Here is a 27,989-nt window from a genome sequence, read left to right on the forward strand (position 1 = left end):
CAAGACTTAGTGTTGCTGTTTTTTCTGTGTAGTGCAGTATTATGCTGACCTTCTAACACAAAACATCCCAGAAACTGAAGAATCTCCTGATGATAGTCTGATAAGTTTATGTCTTCCAGCTTTAATACCTTGAGGGTTGGATTAGATCCTATGGGCAAAAAATACCAAATATAAACTGTAGTTTTTTATCTTAATAGCCATTTACATTTACACATAATAAAACAGAAATAACTGATCATATTCAAACACTAGATTAAAAGATTTATCATTTGGGACAGGTAAGAGAATAATTCCTCCATTATTTAATGAGTATGATGTACTCTTCAATATCTCAGAAATACATGTGAAAAAGAAGTGCACTTAATTGTATTGAATTTGAACATATATATTTAAATTTATGAATTAAAAAAATGCCACTTAAGTACATTTTTAAGTGTTTATAAATATTATTCTTAATATAATTAAGAGCAATTTCAAAAAGTAAACTGAAATAATGTAAAATCTAAAAAATTACTTCAGTTTCCTGCTTTAAAGAGGTACATTTATTTTGACGCGTTGACAAACATAAAGCATATTTATATTTGACTACATATATGTATGCATGTATGTGTGTATATATATATATATACACACACACACACACACACACACACATACATATATATATATATATATATATATATGTTACTCAATATTACATTTAATGTCAATATATTTAAAATAATCTGCAATTTAGAATATTTAAAATATGTTAATATTAAATGAAAGTAACTTAATTTCAATTTTTTTTTACAAATGTAACTAACTAAATAAAAATAGATTTAAATGCAGATTTCTAAAGAAATTACACTGAAGTATATTTTAGTTTACCATAAATGACTGTTAGTACATTCACACTTGTTAAACTAATTGCATTTAATATAAATTTGGACTATAATGCATGTTCACTGCAATTTTCATGCAATTATGTCTAAAAAAAACATACATTTCAGTAGCTTTTTTTGCTATTTTCGGCCGGATAATAGCCGAACATCCGGTGCATCCCTAAATTTTAGTTCACATTTCAGTATATTGTCTTCAAGTATGTTGTCTCCGTAGTAAGCACTCTTTTACTCTTTTATGCTTAAGTGCACTTGGTTTTCACAAGGGTGACAAAGGAATGTTGGTCTTGTGTAAAAATGTCTGGCTAAACCAGGAACTGATTATTTGTTGGAGTACCTGATAATGTGTGAAAAAACTGCTGTGACAGATGGATTCCTGTGAAATGAAGGCTGCTGAGTTTTGGAGCCGACGTCAGAACCGGCAGAAAACACGCCACTGTCATTGGACCGGTGGATCTGACCGTCAGCTTTTCCAGACACAGCTCTGCAGATAACAAAGAAAGAAAAAAATGACATCAATCTGAATTTTATACCATTACACAGTGGAATGTTACAGCGAATTAATTTGAAAATTGAAAAATTGAACAAATTCTAATCCAACTGCTTAATTCACATAGACTTGAAGAAAAAAAATTGAGCTCAGGAGATCATCACCTTTGTTTTTGGCAAAATGCGGCTGCTGTCTCAATGCATTTCTGTTGGCAAAGGCACAGATCTCCAGACACAGTCTCTGTAGGGTCGGACAGGCTCTCAGCAAGCTCATCAAGTGTGTGAGATCGCTAACGTGGCTTATACTGAGATCCGTCAGAGAACAGCCGGGATTCAGAAACAACCGTCTGAGAGACTCCACCAACTCTGACATCTCCTGCTCACTGATCAGCCCTGCACACACAAACACACATCATCACTTCACACCACCCTGCATTCAGAAATGTCAAAATTAAATAATTCCAATAAGTATTTAATAATAATAATAATAATAAAACTATATAAATTTGGGGTCTGTACAATTTATTTTTGTGAAAGAAGTCTAATATGCTGATTTGCTGCTCAATAAACATTTCTGATTATTATTAATGTTGAAAACAGTTGCATTTTAATAATGTTATTCAGTTGTGGAAAGCTTGATCTTTTTTTTTCCAAGTTCATGTTTCAAGTTTATTTGAAACAGAAATCCTTTGTAACATTATACATGTCTTTACTTTCATTTTTGATCAATATAATGAGTCCTTACTGAATAAAAGTAAATAAATAATAACAACAACAAAAAATAAAATGAAATATATTTTGATCAATATAACGCATCCTTGCTGAATAAAAGTAAAAAAATAAAATAAAATAAAAATCAAGGAATTGAACCTAGTAGTTCGCTCTAAAATGTCAGAATAAAATATTAAATAAAATACACAAATTAAAATAATATAAAATTAAATTAAAGAAATTGATCAATATAATGCATCTTTGTGCAATAAAAGTGTTAATTTCTTTAATTGAACCTAGTAGTTTGCTCTAAAAGTCAAAATAAAATAAAATAAAATAAAATCCCATCGGATTGCGTTCCAAACTCATTTTCCCATGCAGTTTTATTTGCAGACATAGAGGGAGGTTGGAGGGTTAGTAGTGACTCATAAAAGTGTGACACTTTTCTATTTTGAAGGAGGCACCTATCTAGGAGTGAGGGGGAAGCACTTACATACGAAGGTAGGTGGGTGCGTACATAGTCTCTGGTTTGCATAAACCTAAAGAGGTTGTTCCGAGGGAGTTGAAATTTATCGCATAGCTGGGAGAATGAAGCAAAGGTTCTGTTCAGGTAAAGGTCACCGATTGTGCAAATACCCAAGTCTTTCCACTGCGAGAATACTTTATCCAGTTGGGACGGCCGGAATGAAGGATTCCCAAAAATTGGGAGCAGAAAAGAGAGCTGACTGATCCCAAAGTGTGCCCTAATTTGCTTCCAGATTCTAATTGTACTATGTATAGTGATGCTTCCACGGTAGACACTTGTATCTAGAGCCACTGGAGACAGGACAACCGCACTCAAACTGTATGGGTAGCAATGCTGCCGCTCCATTTGAAGCCAGCGGGGGGACTCGGCCAAGTTATCTAACCACAACGAAATTATTCTAATATTAGAGGCCCAGTAATAGAAACAGAGGGTAGGGAGAGCAAGCCCACCAGCTTGTTTCAGTTTACAAAGGTAAGCCTTTTTAATTCTGTGACGTTTATAATCCCAAATAAAGGAGAGAATAACAGAATCAAGACTCTTAAAACAGGACTTGGGAAAAAACACTGGAAGGAAGGCATTGAAAGAGGTAACGCAGTTGAGGAAGGAATATCATTTTAATTGTATTGATCCTCCCAATCATTGAAATAGGGTACAAGAGGGGGGTTATTGGCTCGGAAAAGAGTTGAGATGAGATGAGAGATGAGATGAGAATTCTTTAGTGATTTGAATCCCAAGATAAGTGAAAGTCTGAGATGAAATTTTAAATGGTAAATGTTGTATCAGGGATAGATCGTTTAAGCCAACAGGCATCAACTCACTTTTGGTCCAGTTGATCCTGTAACCAGAAAATGACCCAAAATAGTTAATTTTGTCCAAAAGAGCAGGAAGGCTTAATTGAGGCTGGGTAATAAACAAGAGTACGTCGTCTGCAAATAACAACATTTTTTCAGTTATATCTATAATATTAAGGCCGTGGATACTTGGATCGGTGCGAACTGATTCAGCGAGGGGCTCAATGGCCAACGCGAACAGGAGAGGAGAAAGGGGGCACCCCTAAACAAGCGGAATTGGGAGGAACTGAGTTAGGCCCCGATTACACCGAACGCATTTTTGCAGTTGGAGGCGATTCTTTTGAATGGTTTTCTGTTGGCAGTGAGCGTTCTGCGCACTGCTTATGCGCCCTAGGCGCCTCGTGTTTTCGCCGCCTGCTGCGCCTCGCGTTTTTGCAGAAGCGCTGAGCGCCTGAAGTTGAAAAAAAATCAACTCTGAGCGGAAAAAACGCCCGACGTCATTCGCGTTCTTTTCCATTGTCCAATCGAATGAATGGAGAGGCGGGCCTTCTGTTGTGGAGACGAAAGTTTACCGTTGCTTAAAAAGTCCGGAGACTGCAAGAAATGAAGGAGAAACCTTAGGTGTCTCTTGTGGGTAACCCATAGCTGTATTTTTTAGGGTTTCTGCTAATTTGACAGTTTAATTAACAGCAAAAAAACTAACGCTGCGTCCCAATTCGCCTACTTATACTATGCCCTAAAAGTATGTACTCTTTTTGTGAAGAAAAAGTACATACTTTTGAGTATGTAGCAGAATAGTAGGCAAGCTTTGGGACATACTACTTCGTCATAACTGCTTCTTTAACGGACGCTCTGTTGCTTAGTTACCTGAATCCTGTCACTGTTTAAACTGCCCCTGTCAATTATCACAGTTAACATTATCAACATTTCGTTTAATTTCCTACCGTATTAGAGACAAATGAAGAGGCACGTTGAGTATTTCATGCCGAGAACTCTGCTCTTGTGTTTGCATAATTATGCATTTAAACGTTAATGACCAAACCTATCATTATAAAAGTTCATAATGTTGCTGCACATGAAATATAACGCGGATAACATTTAAAAAATATTTTTTATCAGGTTACACATTGATTATTTATCACTCAAACCCCTTTCTCTAGCTGCCCGTTGGTCGCGCATATCCTCCATGTTTGTAGTTTTTTTTAACACTATTTAAGCGTGTTTGTAGTTCTAATCGAATCCTCGTTCGCCGCACAATGTGTTGTGGGCAATATTAGCCGTTAGAGTGTGCATTGATCCGCACTTCGAATTCCGAAGTTAAGTAGTAGACAATCTGGGAATCTTTGGAATACTTTTTTAAACATACTACGATTTGGGACATACTAATTCTATTTTCGAATACTATTTAAGACGGATAGTATGCGAGTTGGGACGCAGCATAAGATTTTAGAACGGTCACGCTATAATCCTTTGATTTGAATGACAGGACAGCTGTTTTGGTCATTGCTTAGCAACATAAAAAACCGCAGCACACTGCTATTTTATTAAAAGTCACCAAAAAAAGGCAGTGCTGTGCGCCTCGCGTTTTAAGAACTAAAAGACGCGTTCGGTGTGATCGGGCCCTTATACTTTTACAAAAAACTAGGGTTGCAAAGGGGTGGAAATTTTCCATTAAATTTTTCCGAAACTTTCCAAAAATCCCATGAAAATCCTGGAAAGTTTCCAAAGTGTACTTGAAATTTTCCACATTTTTGCAACCCTACAAAAACTAAAGTTTATTTTTATTTATTAACATGTACTTACAGCCACTGTGAAGATGTAGTGTGTGAAGACACAACCATGTAGGCAGCATATGTGACACTGCAGTCAGGATTTCACATTTGGACACTTCAAAGTCGAATGAGTGGATCTGACCTTCAGGACAGCGGTCAGCAGGGCTGCTTGAGGACGAAAACTCACGGCACAAAACCTCTGGGTTTTCATCCACGTCTAAAGCGAGACGTTTGGCAGCAGGCTCCTCCGGTTCTAAATCATCTACTACTGAACGATGGCCATCAGCGTGGGACGTCTCTGGTGCGGTGGACACCGTTATCTGCGGACCTCTGCGTCTGGATGTGAGCCAGTTCAGAAAAGATGAATCTGGATTTCTTCTCAGAACCACTTCTCTAACAGAGCCGTGATCCAGGAGCCGGTGGATGACGTACAACATGTGCTTGCGTCCGTGTTTGAACAGTGATTTCACATCCAGTAGTTTGAGGGTTGTCACTCCCTTTTCTAGGCTGCTCAGGACGGGCCGCAGGTCCCCGGATGCAAGCCTGCAGATGTTTTTGTTTGAGGTGTGGAGAGTAAGGACTTGGACATGCTTTACGGTCATAAAGAAAATGGAAGAATCGCTGAGGTCGGAAATGTAGGATCCTCTCCGTCTGACCTGAGTGAACAGGACCATGTGAAAGAGCCTTTCCAGACATCTCTGCTTCGAGTCTTGATCAGGCAGTGTTGACTGGAAAAAATAGTAAACCAGATTTCAGGTTTACTGCACTCGCTCACAAAATACAGTAAAATAAAATAACAAAAATAGCACAACAAAAAATAAATAAATATATATTTATATATATACAGTGAGGCCAATAAATATTTGATCACCCTTTGATCACCCTGTGAAAAATGAAAACAGGAGAACGGCTGAATGTATTTCAAAACAATAAAAATCAACTTATTAACTCGGGGGGAGTTGGAGAATGAGCCTATTTCCAAAAAAAGTGGAGTGTTCCTTTAAGGTCAAACCAGGAATGTGCAGCTTAATTAAGGAGGAGCCCCCCTCCTATAGCTTGCGTCTAAGGTCAAACCAAGGATGTGCAGCTTAAGCATATGAGGAGTGTCTGCACATTCCAGATGGATACCTTTTTTCTAAAGTAGGCCTCCTTTCACATAGGCAATGCATGATTATAATAGTGAAATAACTTGATGCATAAATGGCTATAGTCACATTGATTATACTTGTTTGTGATTAATAAAAATCTTCCTTATTTGGTCTAAAAAATATATATAATAATAATAATAAAATTAATTAAAAAAAAAATACACACACAAAAAACTATTTTTAGTGAACCAGATTTCAGGTTTAGTGCACATGCTCACAGAATAAAATAAAATAAAATCACAAAAATAGTAAAACAATAAATAAATAAAAAAAATTATATATATATATATATATATTGTTTTACTATTTTTGTGATTTTATTTTATATATAAATAAAATGTACATGGGTTTATTGCCCATGTAAGTTGTACTTATAAGGAATTTGACAAAATAATAAAACAAAATAAGATGAAATAAAATTGTCTATTACCCATGTTACTTTTAAGTATTTTGACTTAGCAGTTTGGTCTAAAAAAAACTGAATAAATAAAATAATAAAATTAATAAATAAAAAAAAATACACACACAAAAAACTATTTTTAGTGAACCAGATTTCATGTTTAGTGCACTTGCTCACAGAATAAAACAAATAAATACAATAAAAACTAAATAAATAAATAAAATAAAAAATAATACACAAAAATAAGATGAAATAAAATTGTTTATTACCCATGATGTTACTTATAAGTATTAGTAATATTAGTAGTTTGATCTAAATAAATAAATAAATATATATATATATATATATATATATATATATATATATATATATATTAAAAAAAATAAATACACAGAATAAAAAATACACAAAAAAATCAAATATAAAATAAAATAAAATTTACATGGGTTTATTGCCTATGTATGTTGCATTTGTAGGGATTTTGACTTAGTAGTTTGCTCTGAAAACCCAGAATTAAAAAAAATAATAAAACAAAATTAAATTGAATAAAATTGTTTATTACCCATGTTACTTACAAGTATTTTGACTTAGTAGTTTGATCTAAAAAAAAAACTAACGTGATAAAATAAATAAATAAAAAATATGCAAAAATAATAAAAACAAAACCAAACAAAAAATAATCAAATATAAAATGTACATGGGTTTGCTGCCTATGTAAGTTGCACTTATAAGGAATTTGCTTAGCAGTTTGCTCTAAAAACCCAGAATTAAATGAAATAAAATAATACACAAAAGAATAAAACAAAATTAAATGAAATAAAGTTGTTTATTACCCAAGTACTTTGACTTAATAGTTTAATCTAAAAAAAAACTGAAATACACAAAAATAATGAAAAAAAAATTATTGTCCGTGTAAGTTGTACTTATAAGGAATCTGACTGAATTAATGAATGAAATAAAATAGTTTATTACCCCTGTTACTTATAAGCATTTTGACTTAAAAATCTAAAAAAAATAAAAATAAATAATAATACACAAAAATAATAAAACAAAAAAAAATAAGATTTTTTTTTTAAATAAAATAAAACAAAAAGCTTATTACCCATGTTACTTATAAGTATTTCGACTTAGTAGTTTAATCTTTAAACAAAAAATTAGGGCTGCAACTAACGATTATTTTAATAATCGATTAATCTGTCGATTATTTTTTCGATTAATCGATGAATCGGATATTTAAAAAAAAACAAGGGATTTACAACCCTTTATTCAAAAACAGAACTAAAATCTTTAGAAAGTGCACGAACATGTTGCTCCTTGAACTGTTATAATAATAATAATAAAATAAAAATGGACTAACACAAAAAACATACACATGTATGCTTTACATCTGCCAAATATATAGACTAAATAAACTAAAAATACTATCCGTCAAGACAGCGGCTTGCTGTGGTTTACATGATGCATTTCCCATCAAGAAGCCTCTCAAATTAAATTCCTCAGTGCGCATTAAAAAAGTCATGTGACTTTGCACGCTGGAACGGGATAACTTGACTAACTTTCTGCTACATTCATTCTGCCATGGCGGTGTTTAGTGTCCTGCCATCAGCAGCGACCAGCTGGAAGAGTTCCGCATTCAAATGCACGCAAAACTGGCCTCAAAGCCCCAGCAAAAGTAATTACCATGAATGTGTCAAGGCAAAAATTAAGAAAATATTCGAATTACTTATTAATAAACTAGTATTTTCTGATTCAGTGTTGCAAAGATGAAATTGAAGATCCTGCCATCTGCTCATTAATGCCTAATGCATCTTTATGGATTAGCTAATGAAAGAGTTTTGTTTTCGATTTTAATTATTTCGTTTTATAGTAAAATAATAATTTAGATATTGTGTTTGTGAGGCAATTACAGTGTACCTGGGTTTCGGTTAATTATTGTGAAGCGCTCCTGTTTAAACCAAAGATATCAAGCGTATTCTGTTTGTTTTCTTTAAGAGCACATTTTGTTGATACTGTGAGTACACACGAACTAAGGTAGACCCTTTACAGTACCGGCCCGGGTGGTAAATTACTCTTACCTTTATGAGCAAAAAAGAAATTCCACATTGCACTGGCGTCTCCATGTCCTGCAAAGCGCGCTTCTCTCCGCACAAACTTTGGACTTATCTTGATTGAATGATTAAACTAATATTGTGATATGTTTTAAGTTTTTTATATCAATGGATTTTAATTTAAATCGCGATGACTTGAGCAGGCTATTGATCTGTCTGCCGCTGTTTGCTAGGTCATAACTTTAAAAAACAAAAACTTGAATTTAACAAACAAAAAGTGTTCCAAATATATCTCTAAATTAACTTTATAAACTAAAGAAACGAAAATAAATGTAATCACTTTGCTATTAAAAACAGCAGCTGTGTAATGAGGAAGAGAAAGAGAAAAAAAGACAGTCGGACTGGAAATTCAGTCGGCCAAAAATTGATGAGCTGTCGGACATTTTTACAAGGAATGTTTGTTTAATAGCCTATTTAATATTCTTAGGCTACTTTCTTAATTAAATATATTATTTCTTTGATTTATTTTAGCGTTTTTAGGCTGCTTGTTCGCTGACTGAGGTGTAGGCTATATATAAAAAAACAACGTGCCGCGTCACAGCCCTATTCAAAACTGAGACGATTTCACCTTTCGATTTCTCCTTACGGTTGTGGTATGTTTTCGACACATTATACAGACAGACAGTGTTACAAAAACTATTGAAGTAGTTTTCTCCATCTCCACTATCCAACGACCCGTACAGCAGCTGTTTTGCGATCGAGCATTGGCTGCTGTGAAAGTAGGCTAGCCAAAGTAGGCTTAAATATCAAACATGTTTGATATAAATCGGGGCAGCATATATATATAATGTAGAAACGGTGCTTTATGCTCAAATGTTCCAGTTTTGCGCATAAGTTAAATTCGCATTTTTGGATGGAAACACAGCTTAGGTGCCGAACTCTGCTGGCATCAGTGCGGGAGAGAGACCGAATGTGTCCACTCCGCTCTGCGCTCAATTTTTTTTTAATATATATAATAACAACCAAATGTGTCTGCGTCGCGCGACACAACGAATCGATTATGAAATTCGTTGCCAACTCTTTTAGTAATCGATTTTTATCGATTTTATCGATTCGTTGTTGCAGCCCTACAAAAAAATAAAACACAAAAATAATAAAACAAAACAAAATAAAATAAAAAAAAAGTTTATTACTCATGTTACTTATAAAGTAAAATCAGGGGACTATTTCCATCTTGTCCTATGCATTTAAATAAAGAATTAGATTTAGTAGTTTGCTCTAAAAAGCCAGAATAAAATAACAACAAAATAACATTTTCAAAGATTCTACACAAACAAAAATTCAATAAAATAATACAAATAAAGCATTACACCAAAAAATTTCAAATTAAAAATTAAATTAAAATAAACGTGTATTGGCCATGTAAGTTGTGCACTTATAAAGAATGTGACTGGATAGTTTGCTATAGAAAGTCAGAATAAAATTAAATAAAACAAAATATACAAAATAAAGTAATAAAAAAATAATTTAAAAAAATAAATGCACTGTATGATGACAGTATCCTGATATTCTAAGCACGTTCATCAAACAATCATTTATCAGAGATGATTATATGAAATACAACGAACCTTTAATTTCCAGCGCCACATCTGATCCAAATCTCTCCATATTGCTGCCCAAATTACAGAGGTGGAGATGCCTAAAAAAATTCAGGTATTAGATGTCATTAATATACTGACAAGTATTTAAGCATTTTATTTCTAACTTTTACACACATACAGACAAAATGAAAACAATATTAAGCTGGCATAAACTAGATCTGATAAATGTTAATGAACCAGAGATTGATTGACATTGATTCATTAAATGCTCTTTTGTGTGCATACCTTTGGTGGCAGCAGCAGTTTCAATTCTGTCCAGATAATAAATGTTTAGATGTGGCAGTAAGTCTTTCAGGAGAGACACAGGCAGACCTACAACAAAAAAGATGTAAATATTAGACATTTTTTCAAATAAATGTTTTCCATCACGTTCTTTATGTCCATAAACTGAAATTAAGTTGTAAATTTTGTTAAATTACATATCAGGTCTTAATTTTGGAATTAACGCGGAATTAAAATAATTTCCCTGAAAGTAAAACTCACTCGAAACCTTCTTTTCCAACACATCCATGTTTTGAGCAACTTTGACGATGCACATCCGCACTAACGAGCTTGCATCTGAAGTTCCCATTTTTGCACTAGAAACGAGCTCAAGTGTTTTCTTACACAGCAGCGTGTGCTTTGCACATTTTTGATGTTGTGCTTCCGTCATATGCTTCCGAAATAAAAATATATTGGAAAAAAAATCCGACAACAAACGTTGTAATTGACCCAGGGGGCGCTCGGCGGCTCAAAAAACCTGAGGTACATTGTATCCTAATTTTTTTTAGCTCATTTGGGATATTTATACACAACACCGTGTAGTCTTTTACATGTATGTATTGGAATAAACTATTACCTGATAGAAAAATCTAAAACCGTTATCGTAAATCGCTATAGAATGAAATTTAAAACTCGTATCCAGCAATCACTCTCGAACGCGATTGGTCCAATCTGCCCGCGCTGAGAAAAGAAACAGATACCACGTGACAACCAATTTTATAATTTATATATTTATTAACGTACATCTGAATAATAAATTAAGGGGAGACACTGCAGGCAAAAAATGCTTTTTTTCATACACCTGTCAAATTTGATATTTTTTGGACTTTTGTTGGTTGGTTTTAGACTAGTGGGAAGAAAACATCCAAGAGACACTGTCAAGTGTTTCTTTTATAGCACTTTATATATTGTGTCAATAGATTTCAATTACAATACCCATTTTTAAAAGTCGTTTTCTCAAAATGATATTTTTTCTCCTACACTGAGCCATAAATCTCCACTTCAGTAGCACTTATACACACCAAACTTTACATTTTTATTCCTGTAAAAAATGTTCTAGAAATGATATGTGCATATTTAAACGTAACACTTTAGAAAACTTGTAATCCAAAATTATCAATGTAATCAATCAACTGGGTAAGCAAGGTCATAACTATTAGTAAAAAAAAAAAAAAGTACCCTATACACCTGCCAATGTTTCGCCTTAACATCTATTAAACTAAAAAATACTCGGATTCTAATGCACCAAATCCCTCCAGGTAAAGAACCTTATTTAATGTTAATTTCCCTTCTAGCTGCTCAAATTCCATGGGCAGAATGCGCCCATTGGCTCAATTTCATGGAGTCTTACTTCCGGGCGCTGAGGCGGCCAATGAAACACGCTGTAGAGGTGCAAGTCCCGCCCAATACAGAAAATTCCATCGGAAAGATGTCAGCATGCCGAATGCAGTCCTGCAATATGAACTGATTGATTATATGAAGCAAACAAGTTGTGAAAACAATTAAAACATCTACAGTTTCTAAAATGTATTTTAATGAAAATAGGAAAACTAATTTCTCTACTATTTAATTTATGCTTTACCATATAGCTTTTATCTGTAGGTAGATGTATTTGTCTCATAGACAAGTCATTATCTTAGTCGTGTTTATGTCATATATATTATATATTATGTTCTTTGTATGCTGTTAATGCTTAATGCTTTAAGGGGAGACACTGCAGGCAAAAACACAGTTTTTTCATGCACCTGGCTGTCAAGTTTGAGATTTTGGGCTTTTTGTTTTTTTCATGAAGTGTTTTTTCAGACTAGTGGAAATTAAACATCCAAAAGACACATTCAAGAGTTTATAGTTTTTAATTACAATACATATTTCTAAAGGCTGTTTTCTAAAAAATAGTTTTTAAATCCATAAATCTCCACTTCAGTAGCATTTACACACATTAAACCTTACATTTCTATTCCTGTCTATATCCTGAAGGATTTTACAGAGGGATTTGTTCATACAGAATTTGCTTGATTATGTACATTTTATTCCCTCAAATTGTGAAAATATATTGTTTAAGTATTTTCTGAATTGTGGAGTGACAAAAATAAGATACCTGAAATTCCTTCTGTAAAACTTTTGACTCTAATGTCAAAGAAATTAAACAAGAATTTTGAAACTGACTTCGTTCAGTGTTTAAAATTTTGTCCTACACATGTATGCAAATTAGCACATATTTCATTAAACAATGGCTAATTTCCATATGTAGACCTAACATTTGAGAAAACTTGTAATACCAAAAATGTTTGTAATTACTAATGTAATAAACCAACTGGGTAAGTAAGGCGATAACTAATAGTTGTTGTTTTTACCCTATTCACCTGCCTTATTAAATTCCTAACAGCCAATTTATGGCAATGAATGACTGAAAACAACAGTTGTCTTTTGTTCTTTATTGTTTTTCTGTTATTTGACATTAGCAATAAACCCAAATTCTGTGTCAACATCACCTCTTTACTGATCTCAACGACAGAGGACAGATGACAGATGAACAGAGCACAGTTATTAACACTTTAGTCACAATTCAGCAAAGTGGACAACCTGAAAAACCTATGGGTGACAGTGAATAGTTGAATCTGGGACAGAAATCACACCTTATATAAATAACCGAGCACTGTATTCCTATAAGCAGACATGCTGTTTATTTCATTGACTGGAAAACATTGTGGGCCACCTGTAGAAAACAAAGAGAGAAGAACAAGTTATTACAAATAATGTTTACAAAAAAAACAAAAAAAAAAAAAACAGTATTTTGGAGAATTTTTAGAGAAAAACAAAATACATATAGGTTTGGTATGACAAATGAGACAGACAAAATAAAGTATCTATATGTGACCCTGGACCACAAAACCAGTCTTAAGTAGCGCGGGTATATTTGTAGCAATAGCCAACAATACATTGCATGGTTCAAAATGATCGATTTTTGCTTTATGCCAAAAATCATTAGGATATTAAGTAAAGATCATGTTCCATGAAGATATTTTGTAAATTTTCTACTGCAGATATATCAAAACTTAATTTTTGAGTAGTAATATGCATTGCTAAGAACTTTATCTGGAAAAATTTAAAGGCGGTTTTCTCAATATTTAGATTTTTTTTCACCCTCAGATTTCAGATTTTCAAATAGATGTATCTCGACCAAATACTGTCCTGTCCTAATAAACCATACATCAATGGAAAGCTTATTAAGCTTTCAGACAATAAAAAAAGACCCTTATGATGGTTTTGTGCTCAAGGGTCACATATTTAACCCTTGTGCGTTCAAAAAAGAAAAAAATGGACAAAAACTGTCCATGATTTATTTATATTTTTTCCACTTTCACTGTTCTATCCACAGATGCCAAACAGTCATTAATTTTCAAAATTGCAACCCTTTAAATGCTGGTTTCTTTGCATAATGCCACAGGTTTAAGTTTTTTTATTTTTATGAAAAAATTAAAATTAGTAGTAATTTCCATATACTAAACGCTGAGCAGATTTTTTTCTTTACTTATTAGACTCTTGGGTGTGTCAGTGAAGAACAACAACTTTAGTTTTGAGGCATTTATATTTTTATGTAGTGTTAGATAAAAAAAAAAAAAAAAGGCACAATCTAGTAAAACATGGTAAAAATTCACAATTTGAAGCCTTGCCAAAAGAATAAATGCCTATTAGCAAATATTGCATCATTTTATAGTCAAATGGCCCTGGGTTAAAATATTCCAGTTTCAATGTGGACATTTTTGTCCTTAAGGTCCTGAGTGTGAGTATTTTTTGTACGGAGGGTAAAATTGATTTTCTGAAGGAAATGTTGGTGAAATATTAAAATGTAAAAAAAAAAAATAAACACCTGAGCCAAAATTTATGCAGTTGGCATTAACACAGGCACCCTTATGACAAAAAAACAAAACTGAAATGGACAAAGATGTCCATAAGGTCGCACAAGGGTTAAACTACTTCTTGAAGTTAGTTGTGTGACCAGCATCTTGACAAAGTCAAAGACTCTAACTAAAATGCTAAATGCATTATCTAAACCTTTCTAGCAATTACTGACATCTAATATCCACAGGTTCAGTTGAATATCAGCACTTACACAGTGGTCACGAGCGTGCAGGAAGTCAAAGAGCTCCTCCGTACAGTCCTCTGTTGTCTCTGAGCGAGAGCCGACCCGTGACTCGCACGCTTCGAGCCGCTCACCAGCGTGAACGCAATGCTCCGACTGCTCACACTTCTCACGCACCGTCTCTAATGGGTCCTGAGGAGCAAATATTCAACAATATTCTTCATCAAACATGGTATGCATAGACCACTAGTCATTATGAAAATGGACATCATCACATGAGACATTCACATTTTGTATCTTGGGTCTACAATATCCAATGTGAATAAGACATGGTACTCAGGGACAAAAGGAGAATGCATACACTACCAGTCAAAAGTTTTTGAACAGTGAGATTTTTTATGTTTTTTTAATCTTTTTTGCTCACCAAGCCTGCATTTATTTCATTTATTTCAAATTTTAAAATATTTTTACTATTTAAAATAACTGTTTTCTATTTGAATATTTTTTTAAATGTAATTTATTCCTGTGATCAAAGATAAGTTTTTAGCATCATTAATCCAGTGTCACATGATCCCTTCAGAAATCATTCTAATACGGTATGCTGATTTGCTGTTCAAGAAACATTTATTATTAACATAGTTAATACTTAAAAAAAAAAAATCAGGATTCTTTGATGAATAGAAAGACCCAATTTATCTGAAATTAATACTTTTATTTTGCAGGAATGCTTTAAATTGATCAAAAGTAATGATAAAGATGATATTTTTACAAAAGGTTTCTATTTCGGATAAATACTGTTCTTCTGATCTTTCTATTCATCAAACAAACCAAAAATAAATTATACTCAACAGTTTTCAACATAATAATAATAATAAAAAATGTTTTTTTAGCAGCAAATCAGAATATTAGAATGATTTCTAACAGATCATGTGACTGGAGTAATAATTTTTAAAATTCAGCTTTGAAATCACACCAATAAATTTCATTTTTAATTATATTCAAATAGAAAACAGTTATTTTAAATAGCAAAAAATGTTTCAGAAATTTTGCTGTTTTTGCTGTACTTTGGATTAAATAAATGCAGACTTGGTGAGCAGAAGAGGCTTCTTTAAAAACATTAAAAATCTTACTGTTAACTGTAAAAAAAAAAAAAAGGTACATGTCAAAGTTCTTTAAAGGAGTAGTTCACTTTCAGAACAAAAATGTACAGATAATGTACTCACCCCTTGTCATCCAAGATGTTCATGTCTTTCTTCAATCGTAAGGAAATTGTTTATGATGAAAATATTTCAGGATTTCTCTCCATAATGGACTTGTATGGTGCCCCTGAGTTTGAACTTCCAAAATGCAGCTTCAAAGGGCTCTAAACGATCACAGCCGAGTAAAAAGGGTTTTATCTAGCAGAACGATTGGTTATATTCTAAAAAAAAAATTACAATTTATATATTTTTAACCTCAAATGCTCATCTTGTCTAGCCGTGTGTGTACTCTGTGTAGAGATTAAAAAGTATTAAAAATATTTTTTGAAAATATCCAATCGTTTTGCTAGATAAGACCCTTCTTCCTCGACTGGGATCGTTTAGAGCCCTTTGAAGCTGCATTTAAACATTTTGGAAGTTCAAACTTGGGGGCACCATAGAAGTCCACTATATGGAGAGAAATCCTGAAATGTTTTCCTCAAAAACATAATTTCTTTACGACTGAAGAAAGACATGAACATCTTGGATGACAAGGGGGTGAGTACATTGTAAATTTCTGTTCTGAAAGTGAACTTCTCCTTTAAGTTATGATGCTAGGGGGCACCACAACCTCAGAAAATCTACAATTTCATATACAAAGATGTTCTTCAAACATATTATGGACTTTCATTAACTGCTGTGTGCGTATGTATATAAATCTAGATATAGCTATATATTTATAGACATATAAAGATAGATAAATAAAAAGATAGATACATACATAGATCCAAATTGCTCACAAAACACATTGGCATAACCTGAAGTCTTGATCAAGGGCATGCTAGTGAAAGTTTATGGGTCTTTATCAATTACACATTTTTGAACAACTGTCTAGTATAGTTTTAATTCATTTTAACTGATTTGGACATAAAATTTCAACATATTGCATTGTAATACAATACAAAAGAGACATACCACCAAATCCTGCTCCTCTTCTTCTTCCTCCTCCTAAACACAACAAAGTATATTATTTGGCTACATATACATGCATACACCTATGTATACACATAAATTGTAAGAAAACAACAACAAACATATATGATAACCTAGGATGCGTGTTTACACATACAAACCAAACATAAAATCAAACGCAATAATTTAGACAGCGGAAGCATAAAATAATAATATGTATGTACATCAGATTCAATGTAAAGATTAGGCTCGGCCCTTAAACCAAACCGGTTTTACATAAAGCAACTAACAGTTACTTTACAACCTAAATGACATTTAAACCGCTCTGTAAAACAGTATGTGCTATTATACCTCTTCTGGCTCTCCATTCGTGATCATTTTATCTTCGAACACCATGATTTCAGCTGAGTTTTTCCGATTTGACCCTCTGTGGACTGTGATATGCGCCGATGGAGGACAGCGTGACACTTTCCGGAAGTTGTAAGGGCTAAAGTGTTTCATGCAAAGAGAGACAGTCCACCTCTGTCAACTTCCGGTTAGCAGTGTCTGTTTACATCAGCTGTAAATAAGCAAAGTTAGAGTCCTGCCTTCATCAGCTTGTACTTATCATTGTGTATTCGACATTAATACTCAAAACAGTGAGGTAATATGACATGTTTTCACTATATTAAATCCTGTCAGCGTTGATCTGCGTTACATTGTATATGTTTTGCTGCCATCTGTTGGCTTGGAGTATGAATAAAAATTAACAACAAGGTGAAATATATAATGTTTAAATGCATGTTACCTGTACTACCTACCCGGATATAATCGCTTATTATCTCCCTGACAGGATTTTTAAGGCAATTCCGAGCGCAGCTCCTCTTATGAGGTGCTCTGCATATATTATATTCCGCACAGGAAATGGAATCAAAGTTGGAGCTCTAGTGCGCACAATTAGTTTTGATGTCTTTAACTACGCCAAAGTTCTTAAAGATCCAGTAACAAATGATTCAAGTGCATTACACTCCGGACTTCGCAGGATCACAAGACACTGAGCAGCAGTTATGGGCCGCTTTAATGTGCAGCAGCTCACAATAGACATGGATTTTAACTGGACGCCGGTGATTGCAACCATAGTTTGTGGTACAGGTGCATTATATCTCTACTTGAAATGGAGAAATAACCAGAAGATTCAGAAGAAAATACTAAACGCACGGAAAAGACGAGATAAATCATTTCAACAGGCTGAACAAGCGGTGCAACAATTTAAAATACAGGTAAAACTAACATGCATGTATATGCATTGTGTTTAGAGTAAATGTTTATAAATGTGCATGGTATGTATACAATTATATTGTTGTTACACTATATGGGGCAAGTTTTTACGCAAAATGTAAACAATAAAGCAGTTACAAAACAAAGCAGTTTATAAAAAAATAAATTGTAATAAAAAATCACATTTTTCCATTCTTGTGCTGAACAAATACAATAATTAATCCATGTAAAATAAATAAAATTAAATGCATTTTAAACAATGTATTAAATACATTTATTTAGACTATTTATCAAATTTAAATAGTACAAATTACTCCAATAAAAAGCAATTTTGGGAAAAGAAAAAAGTAAAATGTACTTAATTTTTCGTTTCGTTTAAGTACATTTAAGTATGAGGTAACACTTTATTTTGATAGTCCACTTTAGACATGCTACTAACAGTAAGTAACTTTGCAACTACATGTCAGCCAGCGGGCAATAGAGTATTAGTAGATTCTGTTTAATATCATCTTACACTTTATTTTGATGGGTCCACTACAAAAAAATGCTTTTCTTACTTCGTTTTGTCTTGTTTCCAGGCAAAATATCTAATAATTCTTAAATCAAGAAGGATTTTCTAGACAAGTAAAAATTATTTTAGACTGTTAGATTAGGTTTAGGGTTACACTGCAAAAAAAAAAAAAAAAATGCTTTTCTTGCTTAGATTTTTTTTACTTGTTTCCAGCCAAAATATTTAAACATTTTTAAATAAAGAACCATTTTCTAGACAGGTAAAAATTCTTTTCTTTTTTTTTTTTTAGTAAAAACAAGTCAAAATTAACTGCGTTTTTGCTTGAAACAGGCAAAATAATCTGCCAATGAGGTAAGAAAAATAATCTTGTTTTCTGTTTGAAATAAGATTATTTTTCTTACCCCATTGGCAGGTTATTTTGCTTGTTCTAAGGACAAATTCACTCAATTTTGACTTGTTTTTACTAAAAACAAGAAAATAATGTTTATTTGTCTAGAAAATGGTTCTTTATTTAAAAATGTTTCGATATTTTGGCAGGAAACAAGTCAAAAAAATCAAAGTAAGAAAAGCATTTTTTGCAGTGTAACCCTAAACCTGATCTAACAGTCTACTCTGACAGTCTGTAGACAGGTAGTTGCAAATTAACATTAATTGACATGTAGTTGCAAAGTTACTTATAGTAGTAGAATGTCTAGTGGATTATCAAAATAAAGTGTAACCAAGTAGGACAAGTTAAATAAGAGAATAAGTTAATCTAACTTGGCCAGTTAGAGTTTGTTGAGTAATTACAAGTTAAAGAAGGCAGTAGATTGCTTGCTATGCTTTACCAACTGAACACATTATGTGTGCACAATAATATGTGTACACAATACACAACACACAATGATGAAAACAATCAGTGGATGGTGGTGTTTGAGTATGTAGTATTTTCATTTTAAGTTTAAGTAAATAAATACTGGATGTCACAAAACTGCATGTTACTAAACCGAACAACAATAGGAATTATAAAACAGTATAAATACAACTACAAAACAGTAAAAATTTTAACCTTATAATTTATTATTCATGTTTGAAACATGAAAACTTTGTAAACAAACAATTCCAAGTGAAAATCAGATAGTCTATCTTCACTATATTGTTGACTCTTTTCTGAATGTATAAGAGTGCATTGTTGTTTTCAATTTTAACTGATATTACAAGAATATTATAATAAACTGGAATTTAACAGATTTAACTAAACATTTAGAAACCAACATATAAAACCATCTCTGGAGAAAATATGTACTTATACACTACCAGTCAAAAGTTTTTGAACAGTAAGATTTATAAAAAAAATTTATATGTCTCTTATGCTTACCAACCCTGCATTTGTTTGATCCAAAGTACAGTAAAAAAAAAATTAATATTTTTACTATTTAAAAGAACCATTTTCTATTTGAATACATTATAAAATATAATTTATTCTTGTGATTTTAAAGCTGAATTTATGGCATCATTACTCCAGTCACATGACCCTTCAGAAATCATTCTAATATTCTGATTTGCTGCTCAAAACATTTATTATTATTATTATTATTATTATAATGTTGAAAACAGCTGAGTAGATTTGTTTTCTGGTTTCTGTGATGAATAGAAAGTTCAGAAGAACAGCATTTATCTAAAATAGAAGTCTTTTGTAACATTATAAATATCTTAATCTTCACTTTTGATTCATTTTAAGCGTTCTTGATAAATAAATGTATTAATTTCTATAATTAAAAAAAAATATATAAAATGAAATACTGACTCCAAACTTTTGAATGGTATAGTATATAATGTGACAAAATCTTTTTATTTTTAGATATATGCTGATCTTTGGATCTTTCTATTTATCAAATCCTGAAATTTTTTTACTCAGTATTGAGTAATGATTTCTGAAGGATCATGTGACATTAAAGACTGGAGTGATGATGCTGAAAATTTAGCTTCGATCACAGAAAAAAAAATGCATTTTAAAATATATTCAAATAGAAAAAAATATTTAAAATAGTAAAAATATTTTTAAAATGTTACTGTTTTTGCTGTACTTTTTGATCAAATAAATGTGGGCTTGGTGAGCAAAAGAGAACACAGAAAAAACACAGAAAAAATCTTAGCTAGCCCCAGTCTCCTTTGTTATAGATTGATTGTATAAATATCTAATATTTGTTTCTTGCATCTTTCCAGAATCCAGACTTTAAGAGCAGCTCCATAGTGTCTCTGTCTTTGCCTGAGCTCACTGGAAAACTCAAGGATGGCTCTTTACAGCCAGACGCTGTGCTTTATGCCTTTATGGAAAAGGTTGTGACTGTGCATACAACTATACGATTTATGAGTTTATGGCCAACTTCAGAGGTTTACAATTAACATTTTAATTGCAAAACTTTGAGACTTTGAGCTGTCATGTCTTGTGCAGTCTTTTGTACACAACATTTACTAATAGTTTTGCTCATGTTTGTATTAATATTATAAATGTCAGCTATAGCATTATTAAGAAATAATCTCTCGTTTTAAATTTAAAACTGATTGTTGAGTTTTGTAATGTCATATTTCCAAAGCTTTGGAGGTGAACAAATTCAAAATGGGAAAACCTGGTAATATCAAATAACTTGCAGGACAAGAAGACAATCTTTTGCCAACCGGAGTGTATTAAGAGACCATTCAGTTAGTCTAGTGGCTCATTTACTGGAAAAAATAAAGTTAATTAGAAGCCAGCTGAAAATGATTGTGCCATTAACCAATTAAAACATGGTCTGAAGTGAGTGGCACAGTATTTTTATTTACTAATAGTTTTGCTCATGTTTGTATTAATATTATAAATGTCAGCTATAGCATTATTAAGAAATAATCTCTCCTTTTAAAAAAGAGAAGCATTATTATATTATTAGAAAACAAACCTATATGTGACCCTAAACCACAAAACCAATAATAAGTATAATTTTTTCGAAATTGAGATTTATACAGCATCTGAAAGCTGAATATATATGATTTGCATTGATGTATGGTTTATATAGGTAAAGATTTGGCTGAGATGCAGCTATTTGAAAATCTAGAATCTGAGGATGCAAAAAAATCAAAATATTGAGAAAATCACCTTTAAATTTTATTGCATATTACTAATCAAAAATTAAGTTTTGACATATTTACAGTAGGAAATTGACAAAATATATTCATGGAACACGATCTCTTCTTAATATTCGAATGTTTTTTGGCATTTAAAAAAAAACGTTAATTTTGACCCATACAATGTATCGCTTTCTATCAGAATCAGAATCAGAAAGAGCTTTATTGCCAAGTATGCTTGCGCATACAAGAAATTTGTTACAGTGTTATTAGCTTCCAGTACACAGAGACAACAACGCACAGACAATATGTAAGCATAAATAGACCAAAAATAAAATAAAAAATAATAATTATAATTTGTAAAAAATAAATTGACAAATAAATAGGTGATATGTACAGTTGTGCTATAGTTGTGCTATTGCTATAAATATGCATGTGCTACTTAAGGTTTTGTGGTCTATGGTCACAAATGGTATTTTTGAGCAACTGGTAAAGTGCCGTTAAATAATACTGATTGTTGAGTTGTGTAATGTCATACTTCAAAGGCTTTGGAGGTGAATAAGAATCTGAACTGCAGCACTGAGATCATAATGGAGTGTGAGGCGCAGCTGAAAGATATCAACACTCAAAAGAAAGGTCTTTTGTATGGAGTGCCCATCAGCATCAAGGACAACATTGCATATGAGGTGAATAAGATGGGTTAGGCTGGTTCAAAGAAGTGTGGTTCTGTTTGCGGTGTATGTAACATCCTGTTTGTGTGAGCAGGGTCATGACACTTCCTGTGGTGTGGTGAGTAAGCTGGATCAGCCTGCGCTCATGGACAGTGTGCTGGTTACAGTGCTGAAGAAGCAGGGCGCCATCCCGTTCATCAAGACCAACATACCACAAGGTCTTCTCAAGTGAGTAAACGCCACATCATTTCTGGGGGAAAAATCAAAATGGGAAAACCTGGTAATATCAAATAACTTGCAGGACAAGAAAACAATCTTTAGCCAACTGGAGTGTTTGAAGAGACCATGCAGTTAGTCTAGTTGCTCATGTACTGCATCGAAAACAAGTTAATTTGAAGCCAATTAAAAATGAGTGCACCATTGACCAACTAAAACATGGTCTGAAGTGAGTGGCACAGTATTTTTATTTATTTAAAGGGTGTGTTAGTAATATGCGCCTATAGGCAGGTGCACAAGGCCTGTACACTGGACGCGCAGCAGCACACAAACATCCCAAATATTAAAAATGAAAGGATTACAATGTAAAAGATTATTATTGTGTACATAAAGAAAGCTTGTCCTATAGAACTGTTTCCTAGTGTTTGTAAAATAAACCTTTACCACACTTCCTATATCCACTTCCGCTCCCATCGTAATTAGGCATGCAATGATACCATTTTTTCAGATCCGACCCAATCCAGAAAATTCGGAGTATCTTCTGAGTATTTTTTTTTAAATCAATGTAGAATTTCTGTACTTCTGTGTGTTGACCTGATCATCACTCTTTTGTGTGTTAAACACAATCTACAAAATAAAGACAGCTTTTAGCATTTGATTTTAGCATATTCTGCAAAGGGGAATGTAAATATATGAGCATAACTATACATAACAGTAGTAGTTCTTCACAGGTTTTTTTATTCGATTGCAGTGATTTTCCATTGTTTTTCTGTATAAACCTTAGCGCTTTTGACTGCTGCACTCGTGTCTCTTGCAGCATCTCATGCATGAAATGGCATTATAAAAATGCGGTGCTCAGGTTAAAAGAAGTTCACTCCCATCATGCATATTTTTCCTATTCCACTTTCTGTGTTGCATCTTTGTCAACACGAAAGCGCAATTAAGTGTGAATGGCGCCTAGCGATATGACAGTTGAATCGTTCTTTTCTTTTTACTGTTATCATTGGCATATTGTCAAAGTGTCTAATTCTAGTCAAAATCACGATTCCTCGATTTCTAAAAAAATAAAATCATGGCAAAACATTAAATTCGAATTAATCGATAAAATCCGAAAAATTGCTTAGCCCTAGCACCTTATTATTTAAATAACAAATGCACTTTCGCCCATCTGTTGCTGGTCTGAAAACGTGTGTTTAGCGAATTGTTGATGCGTTGCTATTTTGAGACAATTGAAAAACAATTGTGCCATTGACCAACTAAAACATGGTCTAAAGTCAATGGTGCAGTATTTTTTTGTTTATTTAAAGAGCAGATCATACAGTATTTTAAAGTGTCATAATATTGTGTCGGAGTCCCCTACAACAGGTTTAAATGCATCTAAGATCAGAAAACTTGTAATTTTCTCAGAATATACATTTAATATTAGAATAATTTTGCAATGATTTTGGAATGAGTCATTTTAAGCATTTCTGAGCAGGGTTCCCAGGTTTTCAGAACAAAACCTGCCCAATTGCTACTCAAAACTAGTTTGAAGTGTTTCTAGCGGGGGTCCTCCATTCAAAATCGCATTCCGGGGGATAAAATACAAGGTTTCTTTTTGTCAGGGTTCCCCTGGTAAATTTGTGTTTCAGGGACTAAATATGATGTTATTGGAGTCGCTTCAACCCACGTTTACATCAAAAACAACCTGCGGCCACAGTGTTAAAGTAGCCCACTTCTGCGGGAAAACTATGGACTTGGCAAAAATGGTTTTGAGTTTGAAGGAGTAGTTCACTTTCAGAACAAAAATTTACAGATAATGTACTCGCCCCCTTGTCATGCAAGATATTCATGTCTTTCTTTCTTCAGTCGTTTTTTGAGTAAAACATTTCAGGATTTCTCTCCATATAATGGACTTCTATGGTGGCCCCCGAGTTTAAACTTCCAAAATGCAAGCTTAAATGGAGCTTCAGAGGGCTTTAAACGATTATAGCCGAGGAAAGAAGGGTCTTATTTAGCAAAACAATGGGTTATTTAAAAAAAAAAAGTATACTTTTCAACCTCAAATGCTCATCTTGTCTAGCTCGGCAAGACAAGCGTTTGAGATTAAAAAGTATATAAATTGTAAATGTTTTTAGAAAACAACCCATCGTTTTGCAATATAAGACCCTTCTTCCTTGGTTATAATCGTTTAGAGCCCTCTGAAGCTGCATTTAAACTGCATTTCAAACTCAGGGGCACCATAGAAGTCCATTATATGGAGAGAAATCCTGAAATGTTTTCCTCAAAAACTGAAGAAAGAAAGACATGAACATCTTGGATGACAAGGGGGTGAGTACATTATCTGTACATTTTTGTTCTGAAAGTGAACTACTCCTTTAAAGGGATCATCGGATGCAAAACTAACTTTTCCAAGTTGTTTGAACATTAATGTGTGTTGGCAGTTTGTGTACACAACCACCCTACAATGATAAAAATCCACCCAGTGGTATTTTTTTAATCTTTAAAAGTAATGTCACCTTGTTAAAATCAGTTCATTCTCAGCTCCTTGTCGTTGTGACGAAATACATTTGATTGACATGAGCGTCTTACCTTAGCCCCGCCCTCACCGATCTGAAACAGTCCGAATACGACCCTTACTGTGTTGACTCAGGTGCAGAGGAAGACTCTAATTGAGCGATTGAGGTGTTCTGTTGTTGGATGTAATAATGAACATAGCTGTAGTCATTTACTACCGACATCTGAGCCGCTGAAGACCCAGAGGTTTAACGTTACTTTCGTTTTTAAATGGAAAGCGCCAATCCCGATCTACATATTCATCTATCTTCGTGCGAATTGTTCCTGATGCAGCTTCACCCACAGCAGAAGTGAGTATAAGGGTTTTTATGCATCTTTGCAAATGATTTTTATAATGGTTTTATGTGCTTGTTGGCAAGTTTCGCCGATAAACGTGGCTAAAGTAAACATAATCCCAGAGAGGGGCGGGGCGAGTAGATCTCGCTGACATTTAAAGGGGCCATGTCTTAAAATGAGCTGAAATTTTGCAGAGCTGATTTTGACAAGGTAAAAGGTTTTTTTTACACTACTATTGAGAATTTTTAACCAAAGTATATTAGAGACTTTTCATTAAGACCCTAAAGAATCATATGAACTTGACCCCGTTTAAGGTCAGTAAAACCCGTAAGCCTACTCTGCTGTGATTGGTCACTGGCCAAGTCTGTTGTAATTGGTCTTTCCATATACATTACAATGCAAGCGAATCGTGCCCACAGCTAAAGTTTAGCTGCAGAACTCTAAACACTTAACAAAACAATAAAGGTGGATATGTTAGTTGAGAGCTAATGTGATAAACTGATGAAACAATACAGTTTGTAAACCAAAATATTTGTTTATTATTAAACAAAGTAATTAGAACAACAACAGTCATGAACCGACACATACTTAGGAAATAGTGTGTTCACAGCGAATATTATAGAACTATTTCAGTAAGACAGTAATATCGTGGTTTACCTGGAAAGCTGCACTAGGTATACAGCACATATTAGCACAAAAAAATGATATTTTGAGCACTAAATTGAAAATGTACACATAACGTGTTAATCATACTTATACTTATACTTATCATACGTCCAAATAAAAAAGGTATGGACTTATCTTTCATGGACAAGTGTTTAGCGAATCCTGCGTTGCAGGTCGAAATGACGAGATATATCAAGATATTAATGAAAACTATTACAATATCTCAGTAATTCTCAAACAACACTGTACAACACAGGTGTCAAACTCAGTTTCTGCAGAGTTTAGTTCAAACCCTGCTCCAAACCACACACAATGTAGTTTTCATATAAACCTGAAGGGCGTGATATAAGATGGATCAGGTGCGTTTATTTAGGGATGAATCTTAACCAAACCTACTAGAAGGCATGCCTGCAACCTCTATCCAAAAAAGTGTAAAGGTTAAATCTAACAGTGCAACTCAGGGAAGGAGACCAGACGCTGTTTCTTTTTAAGAGGCTTCACTATGCTGAACAAACAGCTTTTTTAAGGAAATAGCCTATCATTTATTAAACTGACAGTTTAATGGCTAATCTAAAACATGTTTTAGACTAAACCATTTTTAGAGTTTACAATAACAAAAATAAAATTGGTTTTACAGGAGAAGTCACAGACTTTTTGCAACAGGTGGAATTTGGCTTACAGCAATTCCCGTTTATTCCTATAGTATCCGCACTCCAAAAAAGGCTGATCTTACTTAGTATTTTTGTCTTGTTTCTAGTCGAAATATCTAAAAATTCTTAAATTAAGATGAGTTTACTAAATAAGCAAAATTACATAAGATATTTAGTCTTGTGTTCAGGGGGAAAAACTAAATTAAGCACAGTTTGCTTAAAATAAATAAAATTATCTGCCAATGGGGTAAGTAAAATACTCTTGATTTAAGAATATTTGACCTACCCCACTGGCAAATAATTTTACTTGTTTCCAGGGGGAAAAAAACTAAATTAAGTGCATTTTGCTTAAAACAAGACTAAATATCTTATGTCACTTTGCTTATCTAGTAAATGTATCTTAATTCTTAATTTTTTGCTGTGCATAAACAAATGGAAAAAGTTGAAGAAAAAAAAGGGGTAATGCTCCTAAAGATAGGCTTAATTTTATTTGATTATTTCATTTGATTTCTTTCATTCTTTTTTCCTTTTAATGAAGAATATTATTTAGCATTTTTCCAGTAGCCTTATTCATGCAGTTCAGCTGCTCATCTCACAAATCAATGTTACTATTTTGAAACATTTATCTATGGAACAGAGACACGTAGTCCAAGGCCGAACATTCCTATAACTAATGTTTCTAAAAGTACCAGTCCAACATACTAGAAGCACTTCAGTTCTTTCCTGCAAACTTCAGTAACAGAACAGATTTTATTGGCATCTGTTAAAAATGGTATTATGACATTATGGGCGGCTATTACATGGGAATGTGTAAGATCTAAGTCGTAACTTATGCTCAAACCATGATTTTCCCAAGATAAGACCAATGTATGGTACATCCTGTCTAACGCCAGCCATAAACACATAGGGCTCCACAATCATTATACATTTTATGAGAGGTAAAAGTTGTTTTTTCAGTGACCTTGATCACAAATGGCAAGTTTCTGGGGTCAGCTGGAGTAGTTCAGACGTTAGAGATGAAATAAACAGTGTCTCACAAAAGTGAGTACACCCCTCACATCTCAGCAACCATTTTAGTATATCTTCTCAAGGGACAATACTATAGAAATGTAACATTGGATATTATTTAGAGTAGTCAATGTGCAGCTTGTATAGCAGTATAGATTTACTGTCCTCTGAAAAT

At 33.2% G+C, this 27,989-nt stretch overlaps 3 protein-coding genes across 3 annotated transcripts in view; 1 reads left to right on the forward strand and 2 right to left on the reverse strand.

Moving 5' to 3' along the window:
* LOC141346673 (leucine-rich repeat-containing protein 41-like) overlaps positions 1 to 11,042 on the reverse strand; it is a 14,109-nt gene extending 3,067 nt beyond the window's left edge. Inside the window, exons 1-7 of the mRNA XM_073851605.1 lie at positions 10,911 to 11,042; positions 10,653 to 10,739; positions 10,395 to 10,465; positions 5,202 to 5,898; positions 1,536 to 1,763; positions 1,219 to 1,365; positions 50 to 148 (exon numbers count right to left, since the gene is read on the reverse strand). Of these exons, the coding sequence (XP_073707706.1) occupies positions 50 to 148; positions 1,219 to 1,365; positions 1,536 to 1,763; positions 5,202 to 5,898; positions 10,395 to 10,465; positions 10,653 to 10,739; positions 10,911 to 10,998 (1,417 nt within the window). The 5' untranslated portion in view covers positions 10,999 to 11,042. The remainder of the gene's footprint in view (positions 1 to 49; positions 149 to 1,218; positions 1,366 to 1,535; positions 1,764 to 5,201; positions 5,899 to 10,394; positions 10,466 to 10,652; positions 10,740 to 10,910) is intronic.
* A 2,066-nt stretch (positions 11,043 to 13,108) lies between these two features.
* LOC141347099 (cytochrome b-c1 complex subunit 6, mitochondrial-like) lies at positions 13,109 to 17,404 on the reverse strand. The gene is made up of 4 exons (XM_073852084.1): positions 17,274 to 17,404; positions 16,926 to 16,958; positions 14,803 to 14,964; positions 13,109 to 13,404 (listed from the first exon to the last, which is right to left on the reverse strand). Exons 1-4 carry the CDS (start codon positions 17,316 to 17,318, stop codon positions 13,372 to 13,374), a joined length of 273 nt encoding a protein of 90 aa, XP_073708185.1. The 5' UTR covers positions 17,319 to 17,404; the 3' UTR covers positions 13,109 to 13,371.
* Positions 17,405 to 17,692: 288 nt separating this feature from the next.
* LOC141347233 (fatty-acid amide hydrolase 1-like) overlaps positions 17,693 to 27,989 on the forward strand; it is a 32,483-nt gene continuing 22,186 nt past the window's right edge. Inside the window, exons 1-4 of the mRNA XM_073852236.1 lie at positions 17,693 to 18,181; positions 20,896 to 21,009; positions 22,317 to 22,457; positions 22,537 to 22,670. Coding sequence (XP_073708337.1) covers positions 17,969 to 18,181; positions 20,896 to 21,009; positions 22,317 to 22,457; positions 22,537 to 22,670 — 602 coding nt within the window. The 5' untranslated portion in view covers positions 17,693 to 17,968. The remainder of the gene's footprint in view (positions 18,182 to 20,895; positions 21,010 to 22,316; positions 22,458 to 22,536; positions 22,671 to 27,989) is intronic.

The sequence above is a fragment of the Garra rufa genome, chromosome 12 (genome assembly GCF_049309525.1).
Source record: "Garra rufa chromosome 12, GarRuf1.0, whole genome shotgun sequence".
In the NCBI taxonomy this organism is placed as follows: domain Eukaryota; kingdom Metazoa; phylum Chordata; class Actinopteri; order Cypriniformes; family Cyprinidae; genus Garra; species Garra rufa.